Consider the following 26,641-nt stretch of genomic DNA (forward strand, 5'->3'; position numbering starts at 1 on the left):
ATTTTAAAAAGCTTTCCTTGGTTCAAGTAAAACTTACGCTCTAAGAAACAAATGTGATTGGAGCCATGCATTTTATTTTGAATATTTTATTTTAAACATTTCAAGAAAACAAGAGGTAATACATTAGGTGTACAACCTGACATAATTACATTTGGCTTCCAAGAAGCAAAACATTAAATATACAATTGTTATACACAGTGTTAAATGCAGGTAAATGATTCAAATCTAATGTAGACGATAAATAAACTCTCCTTAACCTAGGTTCTAGGAAAGAACACAGTAGAAGAGCTACATACAAAAACAAAAGCAATAAAAAGATGGGTAAAACAATTGCTGCACCCTCCACTTTCCAATTGTCCAAGCGTTACAAACCACTGTAAAGTATGCTTTGGCACAAGTCATTTACTGTTGCCCATAGTTTCCTAATGAATTTAGTTATTTGCACAAAATTGCTACATCCAAAATGGCTTTCCAGTTTTTCTGGTATAAAACACAAGTAATTTTCAAGGAGAGCTTTAATCTCTCCTAAAATTGAGTCCAGAAGTCTGAAAGTTGTTGAATATTTCAGATTTGTCAGTTGAAATTTGCTGGAAAGGTACAGGGGACAGACCTCATTAAAGCTGAATGAGGCACATGCTAATGGGCAGGTTTGCCCTTGTGTCACTGATGTCTAGCCATTCTTATAAACTTAAGTATCAGAATATGCCATTCTGCTCAGTAGTTTACTGAACTATTTTTTTTTTTTACAGAATGCAGAGAACCATACAAACTTTGATTTTAAGAGAACAACCAATTAATTGACATTAAATTTGATACAAAACCAATAAAATCTTGGGTCATCTTTTAACGATGGTTAGTTGATTGATGCTTCTTCAGTAGAAGTGAATGATACACCCATTCAAACCATTACACAGTCAATATTTAGATGGATTAAGCAATATAATTTCTTCTTGGAGCTAGATAAGAATAGAAGGGTTCACATTAAGTCAGTCTTATGGACTGCTCTGCATAAAGTTTCAATCGAAACCCAATGGAAGGCAATGGCAATTAAGTAACTGAAACACTTACATTGGAACTCCAATTCTCAAGCCAATGTAGCTTTGACAGAAAATTCCTACAAACTCGTAGGACAAAAAAAAGCCCCACCCACAAGTCCTCAATAACAAAAAAAGACCATTATCTTCTAAACACTACTCAACTTAAATGTAATTTTTAAAAGTACTCAGTTCTCGTAAGCCCATTAAATGATGTTAGTGAATGTTGGGTTTCAACATCTACCTAGGAATAAAGAGGACTTTAGTTTAAAAACAAAGTCAGTGAAGATACCAAATATATTTCTTGAGTGAATTCTCACTTCATGGCTGAGTAAGGAAATATTAAAAAAAATTTTGAATGGAAGCTCTGTTTGAAAGAAAAATAAATGGGACCACTGCCATGCTACATTACTACACAGCATAAAGTGGCACAAGAATCAGAAAAAAAAATTCAATTTTGCTGAACTTCAACAGAACGTGCTAACTTTATGCAGAATAAACAGAGTTCACTAACAAATAAGCCATTCCAGGAAATCAGCAATTTCATCTAATGAATATGGAGTGTTATTCATTTCAAAGCATTTTGGAATTTGACTGGGTTTTCTGATATCATGCACTGTTGTTAACACAAGCAAATTGATACAATTTGCTCCTGGGCTTCCATCAGTGCTGTTCAAACCTCTGCACCACCTGCAACTACTTCAATTATAATCCAGAAAAAATGTACTTGTTGATCTTTGAAAATGGCTTGACTACAAACAAGTGAATTGAAGCCTTTGAAAAGGGGTATAAGGGAGGAATATGAATCACTAAATGTATTACTGGCTAACCTAATGAGAGGTATTAAACTTTTATAAATGTTTACCAAGTTAATTTTTGCCAAAGCCGTTATATGGTTTTTCCAAACAGAATAAAGCACCAATTATTTTGATCTTGAAATTCTTATATAGCTTGTAGAACACATGCAGAATCCATTTTCAATCAATCATCCAGTGTTTCCAGCACAAGGTGTTACAATATAATCCAGACAGACAACAGCAGAATAAATATTTAAAGATAACATCGGTACACATAAGCACAACATTGAATAGCTTAGTTACATAACCTAAATAAGGCATATTGGACTCTTTTTTTAATTACTCTCTCCAAGCCAACATATATACTACAATGAGGATACAACAGTTCTAACTGATAGTCACACGGCACTTTCCGTTCAATGCATGACTAACTTGAGCAATGTATTTTGCTTTTTAAACTATTTTAATACTTATTGTTCAACATTTCTAAAAAAAAATTCTACCATACAGATTTTTTAAAAAGTTTGAGAACTATAGAATAGTTGTAAGTCAATGCAAAAATAAATCAGAATCTTAAAAAAAATGTGGATCAGCTAACTAAAAAGCAAAGACCATGAAGAAAATTTTTTTTTGCATTTGGATGTACAGCTATAAAAGATGTTTAATTCTGAAAAGCAAATTCAACACAATTATTTCGTATAAAAGGGGCAACCCTTTATAGAACAATGTAACAGGAATAGCCACAAAAATAAATCTAGAATCTGTGCTGAGTTATTTGCTCCACTTGGCAGTTTGACTGGGGTGATACCGGAAACAAAGTTAAAAAACAGTAAAATACTTTAATACTTCAAAGCCACTAAATAAATCTGAATTATGATCTTCCCAAGAACTTTTATAGTGTGGACCGCTGACTGAACAAAATACTTTAGGAAACATGCACATTAAATTTAATTCATTTAGAATAAAATTGTTTTTTAAATCACTAATGAAACATTCCTTAAAAGACAATTAGATTAGATTACTTACAGTGTGGAAACAGGCCCTTCGGCCCAACAAGTCCACACCGCCCCGCCGAAGCGCAACCCACCCATACCCCTACATTTACCCCTTACCTAACACTACGGGCAATTTAGCATGGCCAATTCACCTGACCTACACATCTTTTTTTGGACTGTGGGAGGAAACCGGAGCACCCGGAGGAAACCCACGCAAACACGGGGAGAACGTGCAAACTCCACACAGTCAGTCGCCTGAGGTGGGAATTGAACCCGGGTCTCTGGCGCTGTGAGGCAGCAGTGCTAACCACTGTGCCACCGTGCCGCCCACAAATAGAGAGAGTATCTGTTTAAATGGAAGCCTTATAGCCATGATCTTTCTTTCACTTACAATACAGTACTTTTTGGATTCATATAACAAATTTCTTTCATTTAAAAAAAATCCACATAGCCATTATGTGCTGAGTTAGAAGAACAGTTTTTAAAGTGCACGGATACAAAAGATTGTTATAGTAGTAGACAGGGCATTTCAAGCAATGTTTTCCACCAGCCATACAAGAACACCCAATTCAACTGGATGTTGTATGCAGAAATTATATACTTAACATATGTTCTACGCATTATGAAGAACTGTATCATTTACAATTGTGAAAGCTCAGTCTTTTGAACGTAGACACTCAAAAGAGGACAGCTCAAGCCAGAGTTGCAGAATATATACAAGGAAACAAAATGATAAATTTTAATCACTTTTCCCATAATTGGTTTATTACCAAAAATCTCAACACAAAAAACTCGAGCATTCTTTTATTGTTCTATAAAGTGGAGCCCTTTTTCTTGCATAAAATTAATTGGAATGTGACTGCCAAATGAGATTCAAATTGGATTTTCAGTATATTTGCCTTTCCACACATTTCCTTGGTGTAGGAGTTGATTACTAAATTTTTTTATGCCAATTCAGGTCCAGCTAGAGTACTGAAGGGGGGAAAAAGACTTATTTGGAAGGGAGGGGGAAGGAAGAAAACAAAGAACAAGAGTCAGATTGTTCTCCAATAGCACAGCTGAAATCAGGAAGTGCGGGTGTTTGTAAAATAGTGGAGGAATTGAGAAAATATAACCACTTAATGTAACCTCTTTCATTGCATCACTTTTAATCACTCTACAAACTCACCACTTGTACTAATTTTACCCTTTTCATAAAGTTCACTGCCAGATCATTCCAATCGGTCTAATTAAAAACGAAATAACTGACTATTTGTAGATAACAGAATATTTGTAGATGACATACGATAACAAATCCGTCAAAACTTCACAACTTGAATAAATGTAGGCATTTAACAATTGACTGCATAAATTAAGTATAATTTTTCCTAAACTTTTTTCCCCGTTATTGCACTCCTTAGTGCGGATTTGGAAAATATTTAGTGGAGACATTGAATAAAGTAAATAGAGAAAAACTATTTTCACTGGTAGTTGGGTAAATAGTTAGCGGACATAAGTTCAAGATTATTAGCAAAAGAACCAGAAGGGAGTAGTTTTGATCTGGAATCCATTGCTTGAAGAGTAATGGCTGCATATTCAAAGATAACTTTTCAACAAGGGAATTGGATAATACTCTAAAAGTAATAAAACTAGAGAATGTGGAAAAAGCACCAGCAATGGTGCAAATTAACAAATCGAAAGCTTTATGAATTGAAAAGAGACACAGGGTAGTTGCAAATATCAAATTAGAATATATAGTATTTTTGGTTAAAAATTGGAATAAATAACAATTGAGCTAATGGACAATAGTCCTAAATAAAATTCCAGAATAGAAGTAAAAAAATTGACAAATTGTGACAACTCCAACATATTCAGCAGTAAAAATCTATTCAAGTACAGACTTAGACCAATGTAGAAAAAATACTGTCTAGTCATATTAGTGACTAGTCACTTTAGTTAGACCTGTACATTAAGCTCAAACTACAAATAAAACATTGACAGAATTTTGTCTAATCAAGCATTGGACCTGCTATTCAATTAAGTAGTACAACTCTTGAAGTTCTGGAAACATGTTCAATACACATCAAATACATTTAACAGAACTGCTACTGAAAGTCATCTGAGAAATCATTTCTTTGAGTGAAACAGAAAATACTCAAATGGTAATTCAAAGTATAAGATTAGTATACAAATAATCTTTACTGGATTTTCTCAGATTGGCTTCCATTTAAAAATGAATTCAACAATGTCATTTAGCTTTCAGATTACTACAAATTCAAATAGTTGGAAATGAGTTTTTTTGTCTTTGCAAGGCACAGCTATTAAAAGTAAGCTGCATGCTAGATGTATCCAGTTGCAGGAAGAGTGCAGCAATCTTCATTTCAAACTGAACTTTTAGCTATATTAACTTTTTTTGCCAATGATCTTGTAACACTTCTTTCAATTAGGACATATTTTTCAAGTTGACAAGAGAACGTGATGCCGGTTATATATATGCTCAATGCCCCTTGGAGATAACAGATAGGTTATGTAGCTTTCGTAGCATATAATGTTCCTTCTGGAAATGGATTAAACTTTTAGTTTCTATAGCCATTAGGAAGAATTCAACCTTGCAGAAAATTGATTGGATTGGATCAGCTGTCCATTTTATATTCTGCTTTGCACTTATTTCAATGCAAATTCAATTCAGGTGAGGTTTAAAAACAAGTCAGCTGATCCAATGCAGTCAGGGTTAGGTCAAAATTTGTCAGCAGTTTTTAAAAAAATTCACTCTCTTATTATTACCAAGATGCTCATCACATCATGCTAAAAATGCATGCATATGCCTGAATATAGATCAAGATGTGTCTACACAAATAAGCTTGAAATTGTGCACAAACATATACAATATCCCAGACCAATGTGGCTTAGAATACTAGTCCTGGCATATCACAGTGCTGTTAAATCAGCATGGTATCAACTCAACTGATAGTGTTCCACTGGTGTTAGTGTTGGATACTTGCCATCTATTTCTCTTGGATGTCTGCCAGAATTCATGAACATTTAGCAATAGCAGCTGAGATAAGCCACTGGAACCTGCTCTACCATTCAATAAGATATGGCTAATCTTCTACCTATATATCACTTTCCTGTACTATTTCTACATGTCAATCCCACAAAAATATTAAGATAATTTCCTCACTGACCACACTGGTTGGTAAAATCATAAGTTTTTAAACACCAGCATTTTTCAAATTAGCCAACCTCAGTCAAGATACTAGTAGGTAAGAGGTCCACCGATCTCACTGGACCTTCCTAAGTATATTTGGGTTAAAATGTGTTGATCCCCGAGATGGATCAATTAATCAACCTCACTGTCTATATTAAATGAACAATGGCCAGCTGCGTAGGTAGAGCAAGATAAATGGCACTCATGAAAGCATACTCCATTAAAATGTCGTCAGATTTAGGTTCAAATATTTTCACTATCCAATATCATAAACCTGAAACCAAACAGTTCACCAAAGTACACCGTGTCATAAAATAATGTACACTTTCAAGAAGAGGGCAAGAAAAAAAAACTGTTAAGGGAAGCTTTGTGACTAATTTTTAAAATATTCAACAATGCATTGCAGCCTTTGTTGACAAGGACATTTAATGCCCATTTCTACCTGCTGTTGAGACAACCTATTGGTTTGCTAGGCCATTTCAGAAGGCAATTGGCAGTAAAATTACTGTTGTGGATTTGGAGCAACATTCAGGCCAGACTAGGTATAAATGGGAACGTTTCTGAAAATCAATAGCATATCATCAACAATTTTCAAGATATGCATACAATTCTGATCACACTTCTATAAAAAAAAAATTGTTAAACTTGAGAGGGTACAGCAAAGATTTACAAAAGGATGTTGCTGGACTGGAGGGTTTGAGTTACGGGACTAGGTCAAATTGGAATGTCTGAACGGTGCGGACAAGTTGAACAGAAGGGTCTGTTCCAATGACTCAATGTGGTAGGGGAAGACTTATTTTCCATACACCTACTTTAATATTTTCTCAGAAGGTTGCGGATCACTTCATAAGGCTCAGGGAACTTTAAAAATCAACAGCAGATTAGTTACTCGCAATGGATTTTTTTTGGACACTAGATATTATAAAAGGTGTCATCAGTACTGCAATGAGATTTTATGCAAACCACCTGTATCAAGGACACTCCCTACAGTTCAGTCATTATCTGATTCGCTGATTTAAGTATGAAGTACCAGTAAGTCACAGATTAAAGATACTTAGCTTCACCCTGTGACAAAAAGTGAGTTCCCAGATCACAGGCTGAAGTAGACCTGGCAACTGAGTAGAGTTCTAATTGTCCTGAAATTCTATACCCAAATTGTGCATTAGCCTTTGGCGAAGTTTTGTGGTGTGAAAAACACACACTTGGGTGCTTTTAAACTAAAATACTTCCAGATCAGGTTTGAAAAAGCCAGCTTATGGCTCTCAGATTCACCTTAATTCCAGTCACATAAGAACATCCTTTTTCACTCTGTTCCATTTCCTATGTCCAGATGTCCAATTTATACTAAACAACTTGGTCCTTATGAGATTTCCATTCCTTTAGTTTGGGGAAAATTGGAATCCAGGTAGAAGAGGTGAAAGGACATGCACCAGAATAGCTCCTGCAAGTGAGATTACTGAACTAACATTTAATAAACAACTTATAGCTAACAGTTATATGAACATAAATAGTGTTAAAATGCATTTATCAATTGCTTTTCTTTTGGATTGCAATTTCAGCCCGGATTACATTTTCCCCCTAAAAATAAGAATTTAGGAGATACATTAGTATAAAATAGCCACAAAATACTGACCTTCTAAAATATTTGGGTTAAACTACAGTAATCCAACATACTTCATAGCAATGCCACGAATGTAAAAGACCAGTTTTTAAAGTAGTGTGGGATCCCACCCCACCAACCTGCTCCCAGGAAACAAACACTCTGGCACACACAAGTGCAACCATAAACTGTACTGCAGAATGATGGCTACAGACATAATTCTCTACACAATCAATTCCTGATATCAGCCAAGCTATCTGGGGAAAGACGGGTTGGAAAAAAAACCACAACAAATCATTGTATACAAAATAAAAATTTCATTGTGTATTAAAATCACTTGGAAGAAAATGATACAATTATATACAGATATGTGAAACTTGAACCAAAATAACTACAGCAATATGCACTTCCACAGTGACTAATTCATAAACTGACGTCACCTGGTAACTAATGAAAGAACTGGAAGTCTTTGCAAATGAATGAAAATGCAGAATTGCTAAGTTAGCATGGATGCAAGGAAGAAAAAAACAGCTTTGGTTCTACATTGTCAATATATACAGTACCATTCAGCTTCTAAGAACTCATGATCTTGCATGAGTTTGATCATTTGGACCACAAGTTCTTAGAATTCAATATATCTACATAATTGAAATCTGTTGCATCTTCGCGTTATCAATATTAAAGGCACATCTAGTTGATGAACAGATATTTGTTCCCCCCCACCCCTTGGGGGTTTACAGTACATAAACTGCACTGGACAACTATACAATTTTCTCTCTCTAGCTTCACATGAAGTTCAAGAGAATATAATCTGCGAATCTTAAACCTATTGTATTCATTCCTGTGAACTGAATAGGTTTAAGTGCAAATTATGTGAATATTTTCTGCCCACTAACATCTTTACATACATAGACATCTGTAGCATTTCATTACAGATCAAAAAATTGTAACTCACTGCAGATATATATATAAAAAAACCTATCAAATCTGTGCAAGCTACTTGCTAAGCACATTACAGTTTTGACTATTTAACAAGAATCAAGTGCATTTCCACTGAAATTGCTTTTACAGATGTTACAAATTGTGCAAGAGCTACTTATACACAATTTAACTTAAAAAATTAAAATTTCTCTTAGAATGTTAAAGGAGGCTAGAAAGTTTACTTTTTGAAGGACTCAATACTCCTTCACTTTACAGAACACTGACCAGTTCTTGATACTCATCCAACATGTCCAAGAGCAATAACAAAAATTACAATGTTAAAAAAGAAATGGGAATTTTTACCAGAATAAAGTTGAAAATTCAGTGTGCTTACATTTGGAAAATTATTGAAAACATTATAAATGGTAGAAAGCAGAAGACTGTAAGAATGAAAATGTTCAAAGTTAACAGGCTTTATGAACTTTTACTTTAAAAGATGGAAAGTTGATCATTCTACGTTGTTTTGTAAAAATACTCAGGCTACTGGAATACAACAATGTAATGCTCTTGAAACCTGTTAAAATGAGTCAATCATCAAGAACTTCTAATAAATATTGGTCACCGTTAATAAATTATCACAGTTTTCTAACCATTGCACCCTTAGCAGCTGTTCATATTTTTTCAGTGCTATGTACTAGTTGTGCGTTGTACCACTGCTATCTAGTCTCCCGTTTTAATTAGATTGCGGTTTCTGCTGGTGCACGGAGTTCATTTTGCGATGTGGAAACTTTTTCTAGTGAATCACGAGCAGCAAGCTGGAGAGGAAAAATAAAATAAATATATTGCATAACTAGTGTTCAGTCACCACTAAAGAGTCTTTATAAATAAGGTTTATTCCTTTCTGTTCTGGATACTGCCCTTGTAAATATTTTTTTTGTAACTAGGCTGCAATATTTCAATTAATTTTACTAAAATATTTACATGATTCAGTAAAATGCCTTTCATTCCTACTCAACAAGCTGTTTAAGTGATCACCATCTGATTCTGGCTGAACACAGACCTGCCCAGAATGCAGTTGACTAATTCACTCCCCATCAAATCGCTGCAATTTATGACCAGAATGGGTACTGTGCATATAATCTGTATATAACAATGCTCCAATCAGTGCATTTTGCTGATAAAACTACCCATATCAAATGTTGGTGTAGTTTGGGTCTTGAATTCTACTTACTGCAGCTTGGATTTTGTTTGCTGTAAAATAGCCAGTTTGTCAGGTGTTTTACTGTAATTCTCATGCCGCCTCCAACTTCATGTCTTACAGGACAATGGTGGTGTCAACAGGGACCTTAACCTATCTATCAGTCTTGACCAGAGAAGGCAATGGTACTTCCAAAAAGAATTCTTACGCAATGTAAGCATTACTGTTAAGGTCAGTATTTAAACCTATCCCTAATTGCGCTTGAAAATGCTCGTGTTAAGCCGCATTCTTGAACCATTGTAATTCATGCAGTGTAAATACATCTTCAGTACTGTTAAGGAGGGAATTCCAGATTTTCACTTGATGGCACTAAAGAAATGGCGATAGATTTCCAAGTCTAGATGCTGCAAGACATGGAAACATGTCCAAATTTCAACTGCTATATGTCAGGTAAATTGAGAGGAAGATTATTTTCCATTGCCAAATCTCTAACTGATCAGAATTTTTGCAATTGGAATGACTACTTGAATTATTTAAATTTTTAGGCAAAGACACTTATGTGTCTTTACAGCACTGTGAACCATCATGTAAACTCAATTAGAGTTTCAGCAGGCATCTAAAAGGTCAGTTTTGAACTTTAGATCAGAGCGTCATGTCTTCAAATGAGAAAACCAATTTTTGATATGAATTTTATACGAATCCTGAAGTCTATCACATTCAGCTTCTCTGGCCAAGAATTAGAGCCCAGTCTTATCCTTCAACATTAAGCAATCATTGCTAGAATAAGACATTGGAAGAGGTAAGCCATTGGACCAGTTGTGTCCACTCTGCCATTCCACGAGCTCATTTGATGGTCCTCAACTCCATATTCCTGCTTTCCCCCACAAGCCCTTGATTACTTAATGATACAATGTCCCAACACCAACATATTCCACAGGAGATAATTCCACTTGCTTTCCCACCAATTTTAACGGCACCTGTGAACACGGCAACCGTGGGCTCTTATCCTACCCTAAGTTGCCGTATGTGCAGTACCTTATTGAATGCCCTTTCAGAATCCAAATTTATAAGAGTTTCTGGTCCCTCTTTATGTACTCTGTTTATTACCTTCTAAAAGAACTGTATACATTTGTCAAAAAAACTAGAATCTGAAGTCTTAGACTCGCACACTATGAACCTGCCTTGTGTCAAATTACTACAGAATCCTTCATAATTGAAAGAGTTAAACAATCAATTTACCTGCGCACTTACAGCCAAGTTTGCTTGTTGTCTTCTTAGGTCTGATTTTATGAAAACTGTAAAGAAAATACAAATTATGAAACCATTTATTTTCTGTTGCACACACATTTAAATCAACAATGGAACCTATGAAAGTGAACATTTACAACCTTCCAAAGAAGATTGGTTAGTTTACTTACATAGCCAATTAAACCATAAAAATTATAACATCTGTACAGTAAACTTTATTCAGCATCTTTTTAAATCATGAAAAATGAGGCTTTCAAAAATGCATAACATAAAATGAAGGCTTTCAGATAGTTTCCATCATACAAACTAAATTATTACAAATACATTTCTAGTTACAAAAACATTAGAGAAGTATTACTGAAACACATCTCATTTATATTCTTTAAACATTTTTTTCTTAATAATGACAATTCCATTGTAATCAATTACATTTGCTTTAACAACGTTGTGGATGTTATACAAATGTCTGTTTATCATTGTTACCAGCAAGGAACAAAATTTACAAATCAGCTTCTGTCAACCTGTCCTTTTTATTAAAAAAATCCCCGGCGATGAAATATTTAATTTACTTGAATAGCAGCACCATACACAAAAAAGTATTGAGTTACATTTTTGCAGAGTCCTTACCTCACACAGCTTCCAGACAGAACAATGGCTGAAAATAGTAACACTAACCAATTTAGAAATAAAAATGTCCAGCATATATTAGAAGTCACCAATAGAAGGGAGTGATTTCAAGGCTATATATAAAGGGGACATGAAGGTAGAATTATGGTTTATCAAAGTAAAATAATTTTGGTAACTGCCACAAAAACATGATTTAAAGTACTTGTGATTGTTGAGATTATTTTGTACAAACTTGAGGCCAAGTGATAAACTTGTTAAATAATTCAAATATTTAAAGCATTTACATATGTGCTTACATTTTTGGGCATTAAGATGTTGTTATTGTGCAAGTCAGTCCAAAGACTCAGGCTTGGAGCATAAGTTGTAAGAAAGTCAGGTGGGAGAACTATGTGTGGAGACTCCACATGATATTCAGTGTGATTGCAATAGAAGGTATGGTGTCTATTAAACTTCACCTCAACAGCAATCTGCATTGTTTATCATCAGTCACATGCTGCACAAGTCATGTCGACAGTCGCCCATGAGAGATAAAAAACATTGCAGAGTGTGGTTGAGAAGTCACGTGTGTTACACAGCACTAATTGTTATATTATTTTAAAAGGCCATGAGCTTTATATTGTAATTTGTGCAGAGTTCCAAAATGAATTATGGCCTCAAATCACTCCCAGCTATTCTTTCTGCTCCAGTGTGGTGCATTAAAGCTACAACCAAGCTCAAGTACAGAAGCTAATTCACCATTTTATACCTGCATACTTGATGAGTAGTGTGTGCAGATTTAGGTTATGACAGTTGTGCAGTGGCTCCATTCTTTTCATGTTTATGCTTTAAACTAAAGTTTAATCAAAAGATGGTTCATGCAGTTAATGTCACCCACTGGATTTTATAGTTGTGTTAGAAGCATCTCATAAGAGAGTAACATATGCAACCTGCCCTTAACAACCAATGAAGAACTCAAAAGGTTTGAGTGCGCATATTTAACATGAAAAGGATTTAATAAAAAGACATTTCACTATTAAGTCATACCCCTACACGGATTCATTACCTGTAACAACAACAGTTGCATACCATGTCTAGTGGCTGGAGGAAAAAAATTGTCACTTTTCCACATCAGATGGTGGACAGACTAGAGTATGAACCTTCTGCTGGAGAAACAAAAAATAAACTGACACTATCTTGTTTTGACGTGTACAGAATAGTGGTTACAGCAGGTCAGTCGATCAGGGTTTATTTGTGCTTAAGTTAAGAGTTAGAAACTTATTTTTGACAGCCCCAGCCAGCATCAAGTACTCCTGACATGGTCAGGTAACGGTCAGATGCAGAGTAAAACTCCCTTTAAACTGCCCCAACAAAGTAACTTAACTGCAATCTCAGAACACCAGAGTGATATTTCCTCATCAGCTATTTTCATAGCCTCAAGAGACAGATTGCCACCTGGTGTCAAACATACAGGAAGCCCTGTGTTGTGGAACTATGCGAATTAAGAAAAGGTTGAGATTACCGGACTCAATTCATGTCAAGTCTCTTTAAACAAATTAAAAGGTTTTCCTTCCATACATTCAGCTTTATTTCAACACATGCCCCAGGAGAGGACAGTGTTCCAATCCTCAGCACCATCAAATCCCCATCAGAATTGTTTCTGGTTACACGATGGTTTCTGTTACTAGCAGCAGCAGCATAACGCCGCCTTACCCTTACACGATTTTCCACGGACAGTCACAATCTTGGTTCGTTCATGAAGACTGGTTATATTTCTTTCCTAAAACCTAAACAGACTAGCTTCACAATTGACTTGTTAATACAAACATGTCAGTAAACCAAACAAGAGCAGTGTGTGCCCACAATGTTGCAGAACACACAAGAGTTCACAGGATGTCAAATTTGAAGAATGAAGGCTTAATAGTTCATGAGCATCACAATGACTGAAAAAGTGTTATGTTTTTGAAAAGTGCTGCATCTGTCTTTATAAATTACATTATTTTATCTCCCTTTCATTGAGCTTTCCATTCACATTTGAACGTCTGCCCTTACCACTGCTTTTTTTTCTTACCGCCACTTGCATAGCCACCATGTATTGCCACATGCCTTTATTTCAAGTGACAGAAGAGTGATCAGCATTTTAGTATTCACGCACTGTATAGAGAAGAGATACTGGAAATCTGTTAGAAAGCTGAAATACATTCAAGGAGCTCTGATGGAGTCAGTGTACTTAGATGAGAATTTGTGCACAACTTCAGGTCTTGAGACTATTAGTAGCAGCCTCCTTTAGGAGAGCAATTCATTATTATGGAACCTCAACCAATCGCGTGGGGCCCCCTTGCTTCCATGTCCTGTCTAAATCTCAAGAATGAGGAAATGTAGTTTTAACCACCCAGAGCTGCATCTGGATGACCAGAAGAGCATGTTGGGTTGAAAGTCATTCATATCACTACAAGGACGTTGGTCTCTTCCAATTTTGTCAAAAATTCTTCAGTGATTTATTCCACCAGGATTTAAAAGGAATAATGGAGTAAAGCTTCCTAAACATGTTTTCTGAATTTCATTCTTCAGCCATGTACTTCAAGAGAAGGATCTAACATTATTCCTCAAAACCTTTCACTATCTTGGAAATCTAACAAAAGCTAAAACTCATGTCTCAAAATTCTCTAATTACACACTACCAATAACTTGCATACAACTTTCTAATTAACTGACTTACCTAGTTGATTTTCTTTGCATAAATGCTGTGAAATCCTACTGTAATTTACTATATGTATTTACAGTACTCAACATACAATCAAAACTTAGTACCTGTAGTTTGTTGAACTGGCTATATACTTCCTGTGCTGGAGAGAGGAGCAGCTGGTAAAAGGAGCTCTGCGATTTATTAGGAAAAAAACTGGGTAAATTGGTTAAGAATATACAATACTTTGGGTGGAGAGTGTGCACAATGTTTACAGTTACAGTCAGTTGAAATTTTTTTTTAAATCAACAAACTTTGAAGGTATACAAGATTTGAGTTTGCAAAGTTCAAGATTCGCTGCAGCCTTTTCTCCAGTGTGAGTAAAAGCCTAATGAGAGCAGCAAGGATTCTCAAAATGAAGCTGCTGACAGACAGTACTGGAACGTAAGAAATCCAAAAATAAAAGGCAGCTGAATATAGAACCCCCAGGGATACCAGAGAATCAAAAGTGGATGAAACACAGTAGAATCTTAAGACATACCTATTGCTTAACAAAGGATCAAGGTGACAAAAAGTAAATAAAAACAAGAAGCATACTAGGTGTAAGATTGTGTTCTGAAAAATTTTTTTTTTAAATTACATGTTTGAACGAAATCTACAAGTAAAATGATGGAAGAACTGAAAATTACTCAAGGCCACATAATTACAGCCTCAAAGAATTTTCTACAGTTATCTAGCAGGTAGAAACTAAATTCCTTAAGTGAATGTGCCAAAAGACAGTGCATGTCTCCTCAATCAAAAGCAGCATTTCAAACCAAAATGGTGCAAATGACATAATGGCGATTATTGCCATTCTTATCAGGAACCCAGTATGGAGGTAAGCATAAAAGTGAATTGAGAGAGAACATAAAGTGCAGCACCTCATTTTCCAGGAGCAATGGTACACAGGAAGGACACAGGAAGACAGGCTGATGTTCCATTAAAGGCAATGTGGATGAACCAAATGTTTTGTAGAAGTTCAGTACAAAAATAGTTAGAAATATTATAAAAGCCAGGAAGTAATATGTCGATATCCAGGTACAAAGGAAGATACTATATAATAAATAATCACTGAATTACGTACTGAAGGGAACTGATTTTTGAGGAAAAAAATGATAACCTCAAATCAGATAGGGAAAACAAATGTGCGTTAGCAACCCAAAATCAAAATAGGTGGTTAGATATGCAGCTAGTATAAATGCAATATAAAAAAATTACAATCTAATCAGAACTAAAGAGATAAAGCTACTGTAATAGAAGCTTTCCGATGACAGAATTAGGCAGAAAATTAATGCTTCTGTGTAATGATAAAATAGCTAAGAATGAATTAACAATTGATACAGTCGAAATTAATAAGAGCAGAATAATTGGGGAAAACATTTGTCAGTGGAAAGTAGTTAAGAATGTTTAAATACTTAGGTAACTAAGAGTCAACATGAGAGAGTTGGGCACCCTGGAACAATGGGGATAAACCAGGAAATATTAAGATGAAGGAAGATGAACAGTTAAACGGGGCAGAAATTTATTATTTAACACAACAGAAGCACCACAGTCGGTCTATGGTATTCAACAATCCATCAGAAATGCCTAATAATCTAAAAAGGAACTGAAAACTATTTTTATGGTGGCCACTAAATAGGTAGATTTGATGTTCAAATTAAGCTTTTGATGAGAATAACTGCATAGATTGCAAAGTTAAATTAAAACACTTCCAAAATAGAGTAAGTAGGCAAAGTTAAAAGTGAAGCCTGGTGCAACGTTAATTCCTATGAAATGAATTAGTGGACGGCACGGTGGTACAGTGGTTAGCACTGCTGCCTCACAGCGCCAGAGACCCGGGTTCAATTCCCGCCTCAGGCGACTGACTGTGTGGAGTTTGCACGTTCTCCCTGTGTCTGCGTGGGTTTCCTCCGGGTGCTCCGGTTTCCTCCACACAGTCCAAAGATGTGCAGGTCAGGTGAATTGGCCATACTAAATTGCCTGTAGTGTTCGGTAAGGGGTAAATGTAAATGTAGGGGTAGGGATATGGGTGGGCTATGCTTCGGCGGGTCGGTGTGGACTTGTTGGGCCGAAGGGCCTGTTTCCACACTGTAATGTAATGTAATCTAATGTAATCTAAAAGAAACATATTGGAATCCCTGCTGTAAACAAGGAGCACTAAAGATGATAATATTTTGAAGAGAAAGGAGAAACAAATAGAATCAAAACTATTCTTCCACAAGAATAGAAAAGATGACTGGAGATAGGTGCAAGAAAAATTCAGACGTTCTCTCTCAATTGTTAAGAAACCAGTTAGTAGGTTCTTTAAAAGCAGACAGGTCAAGAAGTGATGTCAATATTAATATTTCACATCAGTCTTCATTTTAGAAAATAATGGACAAATTCTAGGTAATCAAATTGCTTAAAAAACAGTCACTTCGGAATTAAAAAGTGGTGGTATGAAGAGACTGAAGTTATTAAACTATGCACACTAGAACGACGAAAAATCAAGCCACAAGATGCTAACTGATGTATCTAGCCCTCCAAGAGCTCCATGAATATTTTAATGGGGTATTAAGCTGTAATTAATGTTTTTTAAAAGCAATAGGTTATGTCCCATTAGTATGGAATTAGGTGAAGTTGGAATTAACATTAACAGAAGTAATGTCCAGTAAAGCTTATTTGGATCTTCAGATGCCATCTGATATGTTTAAACATAAGAGACTAATTTCATTAAATGAACAGAAATTAGCTAAGAATAGTAATGGGGAGATGAAGATCAAGAGGGAAAAAATGAATGAGAGGCATCAGCTGAGACATTACTGAGCAGTCTGCTTTGACCTCCCTGCTATGTTATTTAAAAATGATCTGAACGCAAGATATTTCAAATGATTTAAAATTCTGTTGATAATGCCAGGCAATAGGCAAATCAGTAGTGTAAAGGAAATGGAGAACATACCAAAAAAATCTAGGTGAGTTTAAAGTGAATGTGGAAGAAATAATGGAAAAGTAGAATAGGAAATACATGCTTGAGTGTAAAAGGAATATGCATTGAGTGATGGAAAGCAATTTAGATGAAAAACAACATTTCACTAAAAAGATTCAGTCAATGCAAAGCTGTTAACACATCAAACTTCTGGAAAGTAGCTCAAATAACAAAATTGAAATAGGTTATCTGAGCCCAGTGTATCTTACGATTTGATCTCACTGGGAACATTGTACATGATTTTAAAACATAAAGGATACCGATGCACTGTCGAATGTTCGCAGAGCAAGATAACTTGGAGACTTGGGGCCCTATGTTGCAAAGAGAACTGCAAATATTCCTGAACATGGACTGATCACAAAAAGTAAAGGAAACTTAGTAATGCTCAAAGCTGAGTAAAAGATTGAAAGAAAGTATCTTTCTCTATCTTCTCCATATTTAAAAAGCAGTCAATGCAATGGCAATTAACTCTTTCAAAGCTGGACAAATGTTTAAAAGAACCATTGTGAAGGTTCCAAGTACAACGGAGAAACAAGTGGAACAGTCAGCATTGAGAGGTGCATATTGCATCGTTAGATTGATCCAGAAGTTTTACTTCATTACCCTTCAGGTGGGGGGCTAGAAGTGATGGGAAGAGAAAATACAGGAAGAATAGAAGTGGGTCTGGGTAAAATTTCAGAGCTTTATCTTCTTGGATTTTATCAGTCGTTGGCTGCCACCTTCTTAAGATTGATAGGGCTGAGTGTTGTCCTGAATAGGAAAGAACATACAAGATCTGTGGAGGGAATGGCCTTGATGGTCTGAACAGCCTCTTTCTTGTTCCACATTGCATTTTATATATTTAGCAGATTTAATGTGCTGCTTCCCTCAGGCAGAAATTTATTACACAACAATTGCCAAATAGTAAAAAGTAATTAATTACCTGTAAGAAGGATTCCCACAAAGATCCAAGAACAAAGAAAAAGATTTCCAGCTAATGTGCCATAATCAGCTTTCAACTTTCCTTGGGCCAGTGTGAACACAATTCCAAATAGCTGCAATTAAATCAAAACAAAACTCTACTGAAATAACTGTCCAAAATTCCTCTTAAAGGAATGAACTAGATTGCATACAGCTCCACAATTACTCAACAATATCTCACCAAGTGATCATTACAAGTGCACTAAATGCTGGCAAGTTACTTGACTGTCAGAAAACAAATCCTCTCCTCAGGAAATTAGCCTATGTGGAATATCAGCCAGGAACTCAAACATCAAATGTAGTGCTCACAGTAATCCATAATTCAACAATTTAATAAATAATCATATCAAAAGTTTCTATCAGAAACAACACAAGTATATTTAAACAGTAGGAAAGAATTCATCTGGATTAAATAGTTTCTACCAAACCCCTGGGGCCAGCAACATGTTAGCCATGACTGGAATCATCACTTTTAATTAATTATCATTGTCAAATGCTGGGCACTGAAAATGATCTATTCCAAGTGTGGAGCTTAATCAGGTTTTAAATTGGTTGATACAAAACCATAAAAACTAAAACCCAATATTTTTTCCCTTTAATCCCATTTTTCTTTATATTGGATTAACCATTTAAATCACCCATTCTATCGTATATTTCCTTCTTGGTCCCAATCCTTCAGTCTGACAATTGATTGCACATCTATTAGATCCCAGAACTCTGGTTTATCTTGCCATGACATTTTCATCGAAAGACTTTCATAACTTGTAAAGTATTGACGCTGTTAAAATGGCATGGATAAATCTAGCCAATGACAGCCATCGCAAATTATGGACCTATATTGTTTAGCATGAAACATTAGTCCATTAAGTTTTTGAGAGGGAGAAGCTGGAATCAGTTGTAACATTATTACAATTCAGTAAAGGTAACTACAAAGACTTGAGGAAGAAGCTGCCAGAATTGATTGGACAGTGCAGCAGCAATGGCATGGAGTTTCTGAGGGCAATTCAGGAACCACAGCAGAAATTCATCCTAAGATTCATCCAGCACACTAAAAGTAGGACGAGGCAATCATGGCTGATAAGGGAAGTCAAGGACAGCATCAAAGCAAAAGAAGAAGCACATGATTCAGTGGAGATTAATGGGAAGTGAGAGGATTTGAAAGCCTTTAAAAACTACAGGACAACTAAAAATGCAATAAGCGAGGAGATGAAAATAGTGTAAGATAGCCAGCATCATAAAAGAAAATTGCAAGAGTTTTTCAAATATATAAAAGGTAAGACAGGCAAGAGTGAACACAGGACCACGAGAAAATGAGGCAGGAGTAGTAGTAAGGGGGTAAGACAGGCAAGAGTGAACTCAGGACCACTAGAAAATGAGGCAGGAGTAGTAGTAAGGGGGAATAAAGAAACGGCAGAGGAATAGGCATTTTTGCATCAGTCTTCATGGTGGAAAACACCAGTGGTATACTAGAACTTCAAGAGTCCGGGCAGTGGTGAGTGCAGAGGTCATCACTTAAGGAGAAGGGGAAGCTGAAAGGTCTGAAGGTAGATAAATCCTAGACCAGATGGATGACAGGCCAGAGTTCTGAAGGAGTTAACAGAGGACACTGCTAGCATTAGCATCTTTTAGAAATTACTGAAGTCAGAGGGGGTTCCACAGGACTGAAAAATGGCTAATGAAACATCCCTGTTTAACAAATGCAGCAGGACCCTGACAGAAATTATAGGCTATTTAGCCTGACCTTGGTCAGTAAGATTTTAGAGTCCATTATTAAGAATGAGATTTTGGAGTATTGGAAATAACTGGTAAAATCGGGTTGAGTCAATTCAGCTTTGTCAGGGGGAAGTTATGACTGACAATTCCATTAGAATTCTTTGAGGAGGTGATGAGCAAATTAGAGGAGAGCCAGTGGACATGATCTATCTGGAATTCCTAAGGGCTTTGTCAAGGTGCCGCACAGGAGGCTACTCAGTAAGAACACTTGGTATTAGGGGCACGGTATTGGCGTGGATAGAGGATTAGCTGACTGACAGAAGGCAGAGCGCAGGGATAAAAGGGCGTTTTTCAGGATTGCAGCCAGTGACTAGTGAAGTTCTACAGAGGTTAGTATTGGGATCTGGATGAAGGAACTGAGGGTGTTGTTGCTAGGTCTGCAGATGACACAAAGATAGGTGGAGGGACAGGTAGTGTTGAGAAAGCAGGGAGACTGCAGAAGGACTTGAACAGATTAGGAGAATGGCAAAGAAGGGGCAGATGGGAATACAATGGGAGAAAGTGTGAGATTATGCACTTTGATGGAAGAATATTTTCTAAATGGGGAAAGACTTCTGAAATCTGAAGTACAAAGGGACTAGGGAGCCCTTAAGACTCTCTTAAGGTTAACATGCAGGTTCAGTTACCAGTTAGGAAGGCAAATGCAATGTTAAACATTCATTTCAAGAGCACTAGAATACAAAAGCAGAATGTATTGCTGAGACTGTAGAAGGCTCCGGTCAGACCACATTTGGAATATTTAAGCAGTTTTGGGTCCCACATCTAAGGAAGGACGTGCTGGCATTGAACAGGCCTGGATACAGCGGACGTGGAGAAGATGCAGGAGAGACTAGAACCAGAAGGTACAACGTCAGAGTGAAGAGACAATCCTTTAGAACTGAGATGAGAAAAATTCTTTCAGCCCACGGGTAGTTAATCTGTGAAACTCATTCCCGCAGATGGCAGTAGAGGTTAAGTCATTGAGTGCATTTAAGACAGAGATAGATGGATACTTCTTAACTAAGGGATCAAAATTTATGGAAGGCGGCAGGAGAACAGGGTTGAGAAACATATCTGCCATGATTGAATGATGAAGCAGACTCTGAGCCAAATAACCTAATTATGCTCTTATATCTTCTGATTTTATGATCAAGACAGAGAAAAATATACTTAAATTTTCACATTTAAAATTTAGGTCAAATATACTTTACTTGATGAAAGAAATGTAAGTATTAGTCAGATCACAACACCCAGTATTTAAATAAACGAATGACGAGAGAGCATGGACGATTATATCATTCATCAGCTTCTTTATCAAATGACAAAACATATCTATCTAGCTTGACAAATATTAATAATTTAACAATCCTCCACCTACAAATCATAACTTACCTGTGCAGATGCATTGAGAAGTCCAGATGATGTCCCCTCAGGCTCTGGGTAAGTTATTTCAACACCAAACTCAAATCCCAATGGAAGATAACCAGTCATGAAAAAACTGAAAATATAAAAACGTATTTAGTCACTTTGCATAGAAAACACAGCAAACAACCAAGTGTAAACAGCATTTTTGAATCCTTTGGTGACTGAACTTTCAAACAGTCCAGTTCTAATTTCAGCTGTGAAATGTTGAGTAAATACAAATTATTTTATTCAAGTACATAAATATTACCAAACATTTTAACAAGATTCAGATACTTACAATAATCTAATCGCAGTGAAAATATTTATTTTGACTTCAATACTTAGCAAGTGCAAGTTTTTAACAATGAAATAAATTTTAAGAATTAAAATGCTAGATCTGACATTGAAATACTAAGTTACTTTCCCAGGTTATTCAAAACCCCCAAGTGTTGCATCTGTACTATACATAGATTGCCAGATCACTTTAGCTGTTAGAACTGTAAGTGTAATTGTTATCTACATTCATCTAGAAACTCAAGCTCACAATAACGTATGGACTAAAGACTTTAAACTAATGCATTTAGAAAACTATTCTTTAAAATGGGAACGTTTGCATTCATCAAACTAGAAACAAATTACTTTTATTGCAAATTCAAACTACATGTCTTGCTTTGTGTTTATGTGGTAAATATTTACTATAGTTAAACTTTTGTTGTCTGCATTAAATTGTGAATATTCTTCTAGATTGTTTGTACTGAACTTTTTTCATGCATTATTTAAGAAATATAAAAAGTAATTTCAGATATTGTCAAAAAATATGACTGAAGATTTATCATGCAACTCAACTAAGTATTGGATGAAACACTTCTACAAATGTGCATTTGCTCAGATATACCCAAGTTCAATACTATCAAATGACAAGAAATCTCATTTTTTCCCTTCAGCAAATTTTAAAATTGAAAACTGATCTTCGAACACTATACTTAAACATCCACAGAACTGAAGTACAACATGCAGCCAAATTTAATTGGTAGTTAATGAGTAAAAATGCATTAAGTAATCAGATGCACTAATCATTCTCCCTCCCAGCCCCCAACAAATGTTTCCAAAGTTTCTGAAATTGTTTCCAAATTAAGTCAATGATGGGTAGGCATTAGTAACTGAAATGGTACAGTCAAAACACCTTTATATTTAGGACAAAGCTATAAACAAAGGCGCTTAACTTGAATTTAATCACAAACCTAGCTAGGTAAGGATGAGGACTTAAGGATGAGGATTGAAGAATGGCACTGGAAATGACATGGGTGTAGATGTGTGCCTTTCAACCTTATTAATGTATCAATTGTCAATCAACATTTCCTCAGTTATATCCTTAGTTAATGGCATCAGTGGAGGAGTTATTTTCTCATGTTTGAAATTTGGATCAGATCAATTTACCCTGGCTATCCTACACCTGTTTTAAACATTAATGTCATTAGGATTAATATCTGGATGAATAAAGATGCAACATAAGTTAGCTACATAGGTATACATCTCTTAAAATTACAAACTATAGAAACATCAACGCTGCTCTGCAGAGTGTTAAAAAAGCACATAGTATCTGCAGCAAACCACACTGCTACAAAGCCAATTTAGTTACTTGGGGAGGGGCATGCTAAATTAAAAAAGAGTAACAGATTCGACTCTGACGAAATGAAACTTTTAAATTCTAAAACCTATACTATTTGATTTACTATGGTGTTGATACTACTGAATCTATGCATATACAATTCCAACTTCTTGTGGGTACAGCAATGGCATATTAAGCACAATCTGAAGTTCTCAATGCCAAGAATTTTACTGTATACCTTACAAGAGTCCCCAACGTCTACTAGGAAAAGTACTGATTATTTTCTTAAACTGTAAATGTGCTAGTTATTGCACACATGAATCATGCTATGCACTACAGATTCTGTCAGAACTGTAACACAGGGGTCACAAGGTGGTTCAGGACAGTTGAACTAATAAACAAAGTGGCTTTAAAAAAAAAGTGATCTGACCCCCTTCGATTTTTGGGCACGTACTGAAGTGAGAGCTTCCAGTGAATCATCTTTTTCACTTGCGGGTTTATAGTCACCGAGACGACCAAACTGTGTGCTTATTCAGCTGTTGTTCACCACTATAAATTGGGCACCACATGAAGGAAAAGGTTGGAAAACTGATAGTCAGTTCATAATTCAACAGTGCAATTAACTAATTGAACATCATATGGTATTTTAGACATGTCACATTAAACAAAGATCACACTAAAGTGAGTGCAAAACAAATCTATTCAATCTACATTTCACTGAATAGTCAGTAAAGTTAGTAAGTTTAGTTACTTAGCAATCAAAAAAGATAAATAAAATAACCCTGGCTAGCCACAGCAGAGGGAATAGAGATAATTAAATGAGCAATTTATTCATTTCATAAGTGAACAGAGACTGGCAAAAACACTGTCTGCAACAATAACTTGTATTTTACATCTGAAGTGGAAAAGAACAAATTTTTAAACATGTTAATAAAACATCAACCACTTTAAACAAATTAGTTTATTACAGTGTCCTGGAGCATGAGCAAATACCCTTACAGCTGTCTGGAAGAGTTCAACTGCTCCAGTGCACGCAGCTTTCAATATATGTGCGCTGTGGACACAATGCTGTATATTCAGTGTGCTCACCTCTGAATGAGAAGGTCGAACCTTCTCAACAGTTCAAAGCTAGGATAGGAATTATTCCACTCAGCTTTGAGAATTATCTTTCAACCTGTATGGCATAGGTTTTCCTAACTAAAGGTGGGTGACCACCTCTTCCTAAGCTTTTGTTAATAGTGCTCTTGAACCAGCTCTTTGGAGGTGTGCAATTGGCTTCCCTCCCTTGCTCTGGGGAAGCATCTCCCCTAGACTAACTGGTTGAGATCAAGAACTCACCATACAAGGAATCGCGCGGTGAACCCATGTCCATTACTCTGTGGCGCAACATGTTAGTACACCACTGGGCCACCTACAAACATTTTAAAAAACATTATGTCCCTAACAAGTATTGAAGAACAATAAAAAGCGGATACATTGTCACAAATAAATTTGATAAAAGATTCCATTACATCTCAATGGAGGGTTCAATGGACAAGCTTATTTATTGCATTTTATTGCTTGGAGTGATTAACTTGTATATTTGAAACTAAAATCACTGACAAGCAGTTAAGAATATTCCTAAAATGTTTCTATTTTCAGCTTGAATGCATTATTATAAAAAAGTACATGTTTCACACAAAAAGCAAAACATTATTTGATAAGAAGCATTGGGACGCCATGTGACTGTCAGGTACACTGTAAATTTAAGCTGTTGAGGGTCTCAATAGGAATGGTAATTAATTTTTAGTACAGACCTATAGCAAACTTTGTTTATTAAAATATACACTGATTAAGAAGGATTATAAAAAGTTCTAATCATGATTCCAAGATTTTATTCTAATATCCCAATTAAGTGTTTTAAAGGCTTTTAGTCACGATATAACAGTGAGTAAGGAGCATGCAGAGAAAGAAGAGCAGCTGACAGTGTTAAGACTGCACTTGCTGAGACTCTGAATTAACAGTTCAAAGGTATATCATTCCATTCTCAAAATATATTTGGACCTCAAAAATTATCAACTTGAACTCACAACATTTAAAAGGAATGACATGGCAAAAGTAATCTAATTATAATACTTATTCACAATACAAATACCATTCAGTAATCAATTAATATCAAGACAGAGACATCAGACTCCCCTGGTGACTCTGCAAGTCTGCTCAGTGACTAGTTTAAACAGATCAATAAGTTCCTGTGTTTTAATCTTCAGTCAGTGTTAGCTAATAGAGGTATAGACAATAGGATGGAACTTACTACTGTGGTGTGGAAGGGGGCAAAAAATAAGGCTGAGTTCCCAATTCTAATTGCTATCCAGTGTGTAGGTAACATATCAGAACAGGCAAGACTGAAATGTGATACCCACTGAAGAATACCCTGATGTGCAAACCTTGATACTGATTATCAGGTTGAAACTATGCCTTATCAAGAAGCAATTAACCAGAGAGGAATGATGGCAAGGAAAAAAAAATTAGCAAAAACGGTTCACAAATTTTCATCTCATTGAATACTGCATTTTAAAAATTTAAACTAATCCTGCTGCAAAACTAACACCATTTAAGAATTAACTTAATCTGAATTATAAATAGATTTTTAAAAATCACTCCAATAAATAACATTAATAACACTTTCAATGCAATAGCATAAAAATACAGACAAAACACATTAATGGATTCCTTTATCTATTTAGTTGAAATATAAAATGGTCTCTTACCCCAAGGCTCCTGCTGTGACAAAGACTATTTGGATGTAACCAAGATTTAATGTGAAGGTGAAAACGAGCATTCCAATAAATGAGATGATGTAGACAGCAAGGGTAGTCTGTCTGCAAGTGAGAAACCAAGGAAAAGAATTACAAAAGGTAGAACTCCCATTCAACATTTATATTAATACATTAGTTCTGGACTACTAGGAAAGACATGCATATATTTAACGAATGAAGATACAGGGTTGCTAAAAACAAAGTTCTAGAAGAATTCTTCTAGTGGATTTTGAAATAAGACACTGGCTCAGAATTTGCTGGAGCGTGCCCTGTTAGTTAATACATCTCCCTTGCCTCCAACTCAAAAAATTGTGTTGCAAATTGCTTAAGTTCAAGCTGATAACAGCTTAGCTGGAATCCTGGTAAATGATGGGACCAACAGTTTATCTACTTAACCAATATGATTTAAGGACAGAAAAAGAAACAAGAATGACATAAGGAAGTAGGGTAGATTAGGCACAGCAAGAGAAATAAAGAGGGGGGAACAAAAATGAGAGAGAGAGAGAGAGAGAGAAAGAAAGAAAAAAGAAAGAAAGAAAGAAAGGGGAAAGTGAGGGTTTTCTAAAAAAAAATTGTGAATAAAAACTGCCTACAGGAATCAGTTTCCATTATTTCAATTGTTCCTTTTCTGGGTCAGAGATCTAGTGGCAAAGCAGGATCATTAATCTAGAAGTTATAAATATCCTAACATCTTTAAAGTACCATCCCCAACTTTGTGGTGAGCTTAGTTGGTGATTAAAGTGGAAATGCAGGACTTTCCTGAAACTCTATGAAGACATTTATAGCAAGCTGCGATTCTCAGCACAAGTACAGGACAATTTCAAACTAATAATGGCATGCACCTTAAA

General features: G+C 35.7%; 1 protein-coding gene across 9 annotated transcripts in view; it reads right to left on the reverse strand.

The window, feature by feature from the left end:
• Positions 1-70: 70 nt before the first annotated feature.
• flvcr1 (FLVCR choline and heme transporter 1) overlaps positions 71-26,641 on the reverse strand; it is a 44,267-nt gene continuing 17,696 nt past the window's right edge. Inside the window, exons 6-11 of one of the 9 annotated variants that reach the window (XR_015758439.1) lie at positions 25,746-25,856; positions 21,375-21,480; positions 18,193-18,304; positions 14,395-14,460; positions 10,972-12,746; positions 71-9,349 (exon numbers count right to left, since the gene is read on the reverse strand). Coding sequence is in view for 2 of the 9 variants with exons in the window: in XM_043695857.2 (XP_043551792.1) it covers positions 9,272-9,349; positions 10,972-11,027; positions 18,193-18,304; positions 21,375-21,480; positions 25,746-25,856 (463 nt within the window). In the remaining 7 variants the exon portion in view is untranslated. Of the gene's footprint in view, positions 9,350-10,971; positions 14,461-18,192; positions 18,305-21,368; positions 21,481-23,449; positions 23,545-25,745; positions 25,857-26,641 lie in introns of those variants that run through there. The other 8 variants (XR_015758444.1, XR_015758443.1, XR_015758441.1 and 5 more) reach the window with 8 other exon arrangements.

Source organism: Chiloscyllium plagiosum, unplaced genomic scaffold, assembly GCF_037043375.1.
Source record: "Chiloscyllium plagiosum isolate Xiang-an unplaced genomic scaffold, Cpla_swu_hap1 HiC_scaffold_10, whole genome shotgun sequence".
Lineage (NCBI taxonomy): Eukaryota > Metazoa > Chordata > Chondrichthyes > Orectolobiformes > Hemiscylliidae > Chiloscyllium > Chiloscyllium plagiosum.